This window comes from Silene latifolia, unplaced genomic scaffold, assembly GCF_048544455.1.
Source record: "Silene latifolia isolate original U9 population unplaced genomic scaffold, ASM4854445v1 scaffold_57, whole genome shotgun sequence".
NCBI lineage: Eukaryota > Viridiplantae > Streptophyta > Magnoliopsida > Caryophyllales > Caryophyllaceae > Silene > Silene latifolia.
The window spans coordinates 5,773,004-5,783,728 of NW_027413480.1; the positions used below are offsets into that span (position 1 = coordinate 5,773,004).

The 10,725-nt window shown below is 44.6% G+C and overlaps 1 protein-coding gene across 1 annotated transcript; it reads left to right on the plus strand.

The window, feature by feature from the left end:
• The first annotated feature begins 505 nt into the window (after window positions 1–505).
• LOC141639754 (uncharacterized) lies at window positions 506–1,280 on the plus strand. The gene is made up of 3 exons (XM_074448802.1): window positions 506–681; window positions 772–864; window positions 956–1,280. The coding sequence occupies exons 1-3, from the start codon at window positions 598–600 to the stop codon at window positions 1,091–1,093; spliced, it is 315 nt and encodes a 104-aa protein (XP_074304903.1). The 5' UTR covers window positions 506–597; the 3' UTR covers window positions 1,094–1,280.
• The last annotated feature ends 9,445 nt before the right edge of the window (window positions 1,281–10,725 follow it).

The following is a 10,725-nucleotide window of genomic DNA, read 5'->3' on the forward strand; positions in this document are numbered from 1 at the left end:
CGTCTGTCGACGGGACGTGAACGCTCTGCAGTTGGAGGGCTTCAGTACTTTCGACTCACCTTTCTTTGTTTTCCTCTTCATTGCTTTCTTTTAGAATTGATCATAAGAATGACCTCATGTTTGCTTTTCATAGTGGGTGCAGGCCTTGGGTGGACTACACTAGCGTCCCTCCTTTTGTGGCTGAGGTCTTTCGACCCAGGAGCTCGAGCTGGTTGCTGCTGAGGACGTCGATGGGTCCCGTGTGGTACTTGGGCGAGCGTTTGACTCGTCAGTGCTCTCGTGATGTCTTGATGGTCCCCATCCATCCTCCTCGGATGATGTTCAGGGAGCCTTCCGATGCTGAGAGGACGACAGACTTGGCAGATGTCGGTGGCGACGCCCTCCTTCTTCCTGGTGAGGACTACTCGGCGTTCCTCTATCGGAGGTTGGCGTACTGGCCAGTTGTGGTAAGCGTTTTATTCTTCTTTCGATTGTCTTGAAAACATGATGAATGATCATCAATTAATGGAAACCATTTAAATTTTGCAGGAGGTTGAGGTGGCGGGCATCGAGCCCCAAGTGTACCCCAACTCCCTCGAGTATACTGATGCGACAGGGATGACGACGATCTCTGAGCTTCACGACTTTGATGTGGCGGTGACAGATGTTGGCCTGGATGAGTGGCAACATCTGACTCGGAGGGTATATTCCCCAACTTGTTTAATCTTTGTATAAGAACACATTTGTTTAAACTTATCCAATCATTGAGAATCCATGTTTATTGAAATGTAGGTTGCGCCATCCCGGTTCGTGGCTTTGTGGATGGTGGCCAACCGGCTACGGGCTACTGCCATCGAGGCACTTGCTGGCGGTCGAGGACGTCAGGTATGAACCTTCCGTTTACTTCATTTTCGAATTTTTTAACTTTCTTTATGTTTGAAATGATTGACATTAGCCAATACTTGTCGTTTGCAAGAGGGAGCGTGACTTGGAGCGAGAGCTAGCCCAGTCCCGAGAGGAGACGGCTCGTCTGCTGAGAGAGCTAGAGGTCCGCGACGCCGAGATCGCTGCTCTCGAGGCGAGAGTTACCGAGTTGGGCGGCGACCAGCAGTAGTTTGTTGCTTTTTTGTTGTTTTTGTTGTTGGCTGTACTTCACTCACTTTTGTACATTTTTGGACCTTCATTTTGCACTTTATACACTTTGTTTCGGGCTCGAGCCCCCAGTTTGGTGTACATATTCCTTTTGGTTGTATATATGATGGCCCGAGTGCCTTTGCTGCTAGGTTGTATGTTTGTACCTGCAAGTTAGCTTTGAACAGGTTTGGTAGATAACGGTTTATGCCGTCATGCTGCCGAAATTTACACAGAAATTGCACATAAAACACATATTTGTACATATGGCCTAAATTAGCGCAAGACAAACGGCTCGAGAAAATGCAAAAAATCAAAAAAATGTATCGAAAATGACAGGACGGTAGGGAGGGTTACCCCCTAAAAAAATGAAAATAGAAACATATAAGTTTGAAATAAAACGGCAGTGAAATAATTCCCCAAAAAAGAAAAAAAATTAAAAGAAATGGCTAAGTTTGAAAATGAATTATTAAATTAGTGAAATGATTCCCTAGAAAAAGAAAATTAAAAAGAAATGGATAAGTGTGCTGAAATAAATAATTTAATTGGTGAAATGATTCCCCAAAAAAAAAGAAAATTAAAAAGAAATGGATAAGTGTGCTGAAATGCCGAGAATGCCGATGTCGCCTCGAAATGCGTGCCCATGGAATTAGGAAACTCGAAACATGGTAATTTGACGGAATTACCAAAAATAATAACCTGTATGAATAGGAAATTATGTTTTAAGGAATTAGGAAAATCACAGAAATACAGCTGGGGAAGAGGCGCAGTAGGAGCTGTGTCCCTTTGAAGAGGCGCAGCAAGTGCTGCGCCCTTTCCTCAGTATGTCCGTCCTGACAGATTTTAGGAAACGGCTTTTAGTTTAAATATAGACGTCGATGGAGGTTTTATTCACATAATTTTTCCTTCTTTCTCCGTCTTATTACATAAAACTCTCTAATTAATCATACATCATGAATACTTTAGAAATCCGTCTCAAAGAATGGACAAACGAGTTCTCAAATGTGAAGAAACACGATATGGGTGCCTACAACCTTGGATCAATTTTGAGCTTGAAGCTAAGTAAGGTTGTCAGACCATTTTTGGATGCTTGTCTTGAGTATTGGGACCCAAACTATCACGTATTTGCCTTTCGTGGAGGCGATATATGCCCATTTCCTGAAAAAATTGCTGTAATTGGTGGTTGGGACCCGGAACATTTACCGGCTATACCCTCTACTTCTCAAGGGTATAAGAACAAATTCAGGGATTTGCTTGGATTGACAAGAGCTGAGGTTGATCGTCTTGTGACCTCAAAAGGAGTCTGAATGCTGGATTTCATCGATCGATTCATAAATAGGACAGATCCTACTATCTCCTATATTGCGAGGCGGAGGACATTCGGGTTTTGGCTATTGCATGTTTATGTCCTTCAAGGGCATGTTGATGAGGATATGAGAGGTGACCCTCGCTATTTGAGCCTAGTTGAGCAGATGCAGCTGCGCAGGAGCCCGACTTGCCTATGTTTAGGAGAGATCCTGTTGGGATTAGATAACAGGAAAGCCAACCGCGACCTTCCTTATTTAGGAAGTCTCGTCATTTTGCAGGTAAAAGAACACAATTTTCCTTTTTCTCTTTAATTTCGTTTTTTTTTCTTTCTCGTTTTTTTTCTTTCTCGTTTTTTTTTTTCGTCTAATACTAATACCTGCTTTGGTAGGTTTGGCTTATGGAGCGTCTTTGATTGATCGAGTCCTCAGTTAATGTTCCTGCTTATCATGCTCGCTCAACTGCAATGAGGACCAGGCATTACATGATGGACTTTACTCGAGTCTGCAACTACTGGGAGAACAAGTTGAAGAGCGAGGATGGTCCCTTGATTAGATGGATCGTACCATGGTGGCATCTCAAGTCTGTTACTGGAGTATCGTCCTTGGATCCTACCCAATCGGTGCGCATTCCTGGCTTAGAATTCATGATATGCATCTTCCCAGAGAGGCTGATGAGGCAGGTTGGATTGAAGCAGATGATTCCGAAGCTTGATACTGTTCCTCAGTCTGCCATGGCGCTTACTACTGAGAGCCGAAGAGAGTGGGCCATCAAATGGGGTCAAAGAAACATGTGGTTCCTGAACTCTTCTGTTAGTGCACTGTGGGTATCAAATTCCTACTTGCAGTGGAGGAAAGCAACTACTCCTGAGGAGCGAGAGAGACTAAGGAAACGCAAGCCTGTTAACTACATGGTTCGTGATGTAGAGAAGGAGAAAGAGAAGCACTTGACCGAGGGAGAGGAAGAAGCCGAATTTCGAGTTGTTCATCCATCGAAGAAACCGAAGACTTCTCCTGTCGTGGAAAAGGTGGTAGATAAGAATGGCAAGGCTAGACCACGAGAGAGACCGTTGGTGATTAGGTCTGAGATAGCGCAGGAGCGCCCGGCTCGTGGTCGAGACAAGAAATATGATAAAAATGAGAAAGGCAAAGGGAAAATGGAAGAATATAGCCTAAGTCTTTGATATTATTTATTATTATTATAATTATTATAATAATTATTATTATTATTTGTGATACGATGGCGGGGTTTTTAGAATCCTAACCTATTTATTTTCGCATTTATTTTATTATGTGGCATACTATTATTATTATGAAAAGAAATGAAATAAAAAAGGTTAATTGGTTATGAAACCGTTGTGATTTTCTTTTATTATTCTTGTCGAATTCCAAATGCATATGCAAATGTCCTTCTATTTACATTTTTAAAAATAATGGGTTATATCTTGTGAAGGATTGCCTACGTATCATTTTTAAAAAATGAAATCAAACCCTTGCGCGTAGTTCAAGTAAATGTAAAAGAATAATTGTTCTAAGCAAGAGCTTGTAATGAACTAGAAAATAAGCATGAGCTTTAGCTACTCCTGAAGCACAATTCAGTTTATTTGATGATATGAGGATGACGATCTGTCAAAATGCTAGAGCAAGGTGACATTAGCTTTATTTCAGCTGGCCGGGGACCGTTTATATTCCGTGCCACAGGAGCGATACGTGGTGTTACGCGAGGCGCGTTTTGTTCCTATTCTAGGCATAGTAACGTTCCAGTTGGTCGAGGTTTGTTGGGTTAGCAAATTCATTCCCATCTAAGTCTTTGATCCTAACCGCACCCCCCGGGATTATGGATTTGACCAGAAATGGTCCGGCCCAGTTGGGTTTAAACGTTCCTCGTGGATCGACAGGTAAAAGAGCTCTAACTGATTTGAGAACCAAGTCTCCTTCTTTGATATTCCTAGGCTTAACCCTTTTGTTGCAGGCTCCTTTGATACGTGCCTGATATGTTTGCACATTATGTAATGTGCGCAATCTTCGTTCATCCAGGAGGATGAGTTCTTCATATCTATCCTTCTTCTAATCGGCTTCTGGGATTCTACTTTCGAGTAGAATTCGCAAGGACGGTATTTCGAGCTCGACTGGTTGCACAACTTCCATACCCTATGTCAAATAGAAAGGGGTGGCCCCAGTGGGCATCCTAACGGATGTGCGATATCCCCACAAGTCAAATGGTATCTTACTTGGCCAATCTCGATAATTGTCAATTATTTTCTTGAGGATTGTGACAACGTTTTTGTTTACTGCCTCTACTGCACCATTAGTTTGTGGTCTATACGGCGAGGAATGGTGATGTTTGATTTTGTACTTGGCTAGCAGTTGCTCAGTCTCAGCCTAGAAATGTGACCCATTGTCACTGATGATTTCATATGGGCAACCGTATCCACAGATGATATTGGTTTGTATGAATTTTGCCACGTTCTTGGCTGTGAGACTAGTATAAGAAGCTACTTCTACCCATTTGGTGAAATAGTCGATAGCCACCAAAATGAAACAGTGACCTCCTATTCCGGCTGGGGTGATCTTTCCGATGATGTCGATTCCCCAAGCAGAAAATGGCCAAGGAGATGTCATGGTGTAGAGTAACGAAGGACGGACATGTTGCACATTCCCGAAGATTTGGCAGTTATGACAATGTCTGAAGTACTTGATGCAATTGGATTCCATTGTGGTCCAATAATACCCCAAACGCGTGATTTTCTTTGCCATCATTGGTCCACTCATGTGAGGGCCACATTCTCCATCATGGACTTCTTCCATCACTTTCCGTGCATGTGAATGATCAAGGCAACGCAAGATTACACCAAGAGGCGTTCTTTTATATAATTCTCCTTGCATAAGGACGTATTGGGAGGCTAGTAAGCGTATATCACGTTGTCCCCTTTTGTCCATATCCGGTGGATAGGTGCCGTTCAGTTTGAAGTTCAGGATCGCTTGGAACCAAGGTTCCTCTGGGTTTTCTTCTTCATCTGTGATTTGGTGCACATAAGCCGGTTCTGACCATCGTTCGATGCATAAAGGCATTTCTACCACATCATCTGGCATATTAATCAAAGATGAAAGTTTTTCAAGAGCATCTACAAATTGATTCTCTTCTCGAGGTAGGTGTAGGTACGTTACTTGATCGAAGAATTGGGCAACTAGGTCTATTCTGGCCTGATAAGGTGCTAGGCTTTCACTCCGAATTTTACAAGATCCCGTAATTTGGTTGATGATCAAAGATGAATCTCCATGTACCCGAAGATTTTTGATGCCTAAACCTACTGCTGCTTGTAGTCCAATGAAGCAAGCCTCATATTATGCCGCATTATTTGTCACCTCGAAGTCGAGTTTGATAGAGAGTAGTGTATGCTCGCCTTCAGGAGAAATGAGCAACACTCCTATTCCGATTCCTCTTATGTTCGACGCTCACTCAAAATAAAGGTCCCAGGAGTCTACATCTGTTTGGAGTATATCCTCGTCCGGAAACGACCAGGTGTCTATTGCTTGTGCATCATTGATGGGATTTTTTGCGAAGAACTCGGTGACAGCGTGACCTTTTATAACTTTTAGAGATACATACTTGAGATCGAACTCTGAGAGCATCAAAGTCCATCTCGCTAGGCGTCCATTGAGAACATGTTTTTCGAAAAGGTATTTGACAGGATCCATTTTGGAGTATATTTTGACGGAGTAGCTGTAACACCCCCATTTATTTAAGGGCCTGAACTAGGACTCCTCAGATAAATGATGGTGTTACCATCTCGGAAACCCGAGGCAGTAGATAACAAAGGAAAGAAACACAGTACTTTATTATAATGTTTATAGTGACATTACAACGGAAATTAAAACAAAGTCTCCAAATACGACCAAAAGATAAGTCTGATAAAACTACAAAAAAGACTAAGGTGGGCTAGGCACTAAGTCAGTCATCCAAGCTCTCTTCCCGGCCAGCTCCCATCTGTCTCTGAATACCTGTCAATCTGCTCCCCAATAATTGGATCATCACAGGCGTACACGAATACACGGGGTCAGCCACGAAGCTGAGTAGGTAATACAATAAACAGTAACACAAAACACATACTCCTCCATCACCAACACCGCCATCACAACTCACAACCCGGATAACCCAGCCATACCGATCCCCGGTAGACTATAAATATCGACCGTAGCCGATCGTCGCATTTCCTTGTTGAGGACACCAGGGCAAGTCTGCGAGAACCCGCTTTGGGCCTTATCACAATGTCATCATCACCACCTCCACCAACTCCAATGTAATAATATAATAAAACAGTTCAACAATAGTACTTAACGAAATGAAATCAGGCAATCATATTACAACATGTAAATCACCGATTTAGTCAATCCAGTCACATAGTGTTATATCAAGTTCAGTGTATTCCCCTACCTCAAATAGCGGTGATAAGCTAACTGCAGATCAGAAGTACTCCACCCGAAACTTAATATTAACTTAATAATCAAAACTAATAATGTAAATAATAGAGTATACATATTTCCGACTTATCAAAATAAAAACCCGTAACAAAATAACCCGAACACAAAACACAACCCGACACAAGCACACCCCCTTTTTTAACCCGTCACAACTCGCCCCTCAACCACCAATCCTCACCGCCGACCATCGGGCGACACAGTGTCGGCTGGTCACCTCCCACCACCACCAACGTGGTCGACCCCTGTAGGTGGTCGAACCACCACCACAAACACCCCCCTGTTCACACCCACCGCCACCAAAACGCCATGAATGCCCCCCTTTTTAACCCGACGACCACCACGACACAACCCCTCCCGCCTACCAACCACCACCCCCGACACCACCATAGAAAGGTGGCCACGACACACGTGGCACCACCGATTCGACCTCCCCCGAGTCCACGGTGGTGCCACCCCTTTACCCTATGTCTAAAACGCAATCAAAAACCCCCAACCAACCCCGACACCTAAACACCACCACTGCAACCACCACAAGCAACGACCACCACTCTAACCACCACCACCCGACTCGAATCCACACCAACAACACATCCCACAACCCCACAACCACCACAACAGTCCCTAAAAGACGCATAACTCAATACAAAACAGTGTGACAGAAATGAAAACAGGGAACCTTACCTGTGACGGCCGTCGACCTGAGCTTTTCCGACCAGTACAACCACCCTCGACCCCTAGCAACGACTCCCCTGGACTCCCGGCAGACCCTATTCCCTCCACACTCACCGGCGTGCTCTCTTTGGCCGTGTAGAAGGCTTGAACGTGAAAGGAAAAGGGGTTGATGTTGGTAGCTTCTAAAATGACGGTAGGGAGGGGAGTAGGGTTTTAAAGATGTATTAGGGTTTGATTTTAGGGTTTGGTGAGGTAAAATGGTAAATGGGTAAGTGGGTAATGAGTGGGTAAATGGGCTATGACACCTCGACCCAAAATGCCACTCAACTATAAACCCGACTCATCTCGTGATATGAATTAAACAATTATTTTTACGCTTTTACCATTACCTTTACGCTACCATTAAATAATAAAACTCGCCCAAACGATAATAAAATACGGGGTATTACAGTCTTCCCCCCTTAAAAAGAACTTCGTCCCGAAGTTCGCTCCCATACCAAACATGTCATACGAAAATATAAAAGACATCTCGTATAACTAACACGGTCAAACACACAACTAGACTACATAAACACGAAATGTTACATTCTACCCTCCTAAAAAGAAAGTTACGTCCCGTAACTTACCTCAAGTGAACAGATGTGGATAACTCTCTCTCATCGCGGCCTCGGTTTCCCGGGTAGCCTCCCTGCTTTATGATTAGTCCACAACACTTTCACTAAAGCGGTCTCTCCGTGCCTGGTCTTTCTAACCTTCTGTCCACGATCTCCTTAGGCGTCTCGATGTAAGTCAACTGCTCGTCCACCTCGACCACATCATGGCTCAAAATGTGCGAAGGGTCACTCAAATATCTCCAATCGAGAAACATGGAAGACATTATGTACCCTGGCTAAAGTGGTGGTAGAGCTAGCCGGTATGCCACTTCCCCAACTCTATCCAGGATCTCATATGGCCCAATAAACTTCTGGCTCAACTTTCCCCGCTTCCCGAATCTCATGACTCCCTTCATCGGAGACACTCTAAGAAGTACTTTCTCCCCCACCTAGAAAGAAATGTCGCTTCTCCTAGCGTCAGCATAGCTCTTCTCGGTCTGGGCAGCCCTCATCTTCGCCGAATGATGCACTGTTCAACCATCTCTTGAATCATCTCTGGTCCCAAAACTACCGCATCAGCTCGATCATCCCAACACACAGGACTCCTACACTTCCGCCATACGAGCCTCAAATGGAGCCATCCCAATACTAGCGTGGTAAGCTGTTGTTGTATGAAAACTCAATCAACCCCAGTCTATCCTCCCAAGACCCGCCGAACTCCAAAACACAAGCCCTCAACATGTCCTCGAGTGTCTGAATAGTCCTCTCTGTCGACCATCGTATTTGGATGAAAAGCGGTGCTCATCTTTAAGCGAGTACCCATTAGTGATCTGTAACTCCTGCCAGAATTTGGATAGAAACCTGGAGTCTCTATCGGAAATGATGTCCTTGGGTACACCATGCGGCTTCACCACACATACCGAACATAAGCCTTGGCCAACTCGGCTTTACTCCAAGTATCCTTCATGGGGATAAAGTGAGCCGACTTGGTTAGCCTATCCACGATCACCCAAATCATATTGTTACCTTTCGGAGTTCGAGGCAACCCAACAATGAAATCCATGGAAATGCTTTCCCACTTCCACTCCGGCACATCTAATGGTTGAACCTTCCCTTGCGGTCTCTTATGTTCACCCTTCACTCTCTGGCACGTCAAGCATCGAGCTACGAACTCAGCAACTTCCCTCTTCATATTCGGCCACCAAAAGGTCTTCTTGAGGTCCTTGTATAACTTATCTCCCCGGGATGAACCGAGTATGGCGTGGCATGTGCCTCGGTAAGAATCTTCCTCTTGACTCATCATTATCAGGAACACACCATCGTCCCCCAAACCTCGGACTACCATCGGCATGGATAACAAACCGGAATCAACCCCAGTTCTCTGCTGTTCTCTTGTCTTTGCGCCACTTCGAATTCTAGCATCGGCTTTACGTAGCTCTCGATCTCCTCATATAACTCCGGCTCAACGGTCAAGTCCCCAAGAGTCTCTCCTTGCCGGATCACGTGGATTCCCATCCCCCGCAGCTCATTATGCATCCTCACTCTAGATCTAGCACTGCTCAAAGCATGGATGGATTTCCTGCTCAAGGCATCGGCTTCGACATTCGCTTTCCCCTCATGATAAAGTATCTCCATGTCATAGTCGCCAATCAATTCGATCCATCTCCTCTGTCTCATGTGCAACTCTTCGTGTGTAAATGTACTTTAAGCTCTTGTGATCGGAAAACACTTTGAAGGTAGCCTCATAAAGATAGTGTCGCCATAGTTTGAGCGCAAACACCACAGCCCCCAACTCTAGATCATGAGTAGGGTAATTCTCCTCATAGGTCTTCAACTGTCGAGAAGCGTAAGCGATTACCTTCCCGTTTTGCATCAATACACACCCCAGACCCTTCTTGGAAGCATCAGTATACACCTCGAAATTATCATTCCCATCTGGTAGTGCAAGGATAGGAGCTGTAGTGAGTCGTTCTTTGAGGGTTAGAAACGCCTCCTCACAACTCTCATCCCAAACAAACCTGTTCTCCTTCCGCATTAAGGACGTCAATGGCTTGGCGATCTTTGAGAAGTCCTTGACAAACCTTCGGTAATAACCTGCTAGCCCCAAGAAGCTTCGGATCTCACCCACATTCTTAGGACTCGCCATCTCGTCAACGCCTCAATCTTACTAGGATCAACCGACACCCCTTCCTTGGAAATCACATGGCCCAGAAAAGCAACTTTCTTCAACCAGAACTCGCACTTGCTCAGCTTGGCATATAACTGGTTCTCCTCCAAGGTTTTCAAGACTAACCTCAAATGTTCCTCATGTTCCTCCTCATTCTTGGAGTATACCAGGATATCATCGATGAACACAACCACGAACTTGTCCGGTAAGGACCGAACACTCGATTCATCAAGTCCATAAACACTTTGGCGCATTAGTCAACCCGAATGGCATGACCACGAACTCATAGTGCCCATATCTTGTTCTGAAAGCGGTCTTAGGTATATCCTCGTTCTTAATTCTCAACTGGTGATAACCTGACCTCAAATCGATCTTAGAGAAAACTCCGGCTCCACTC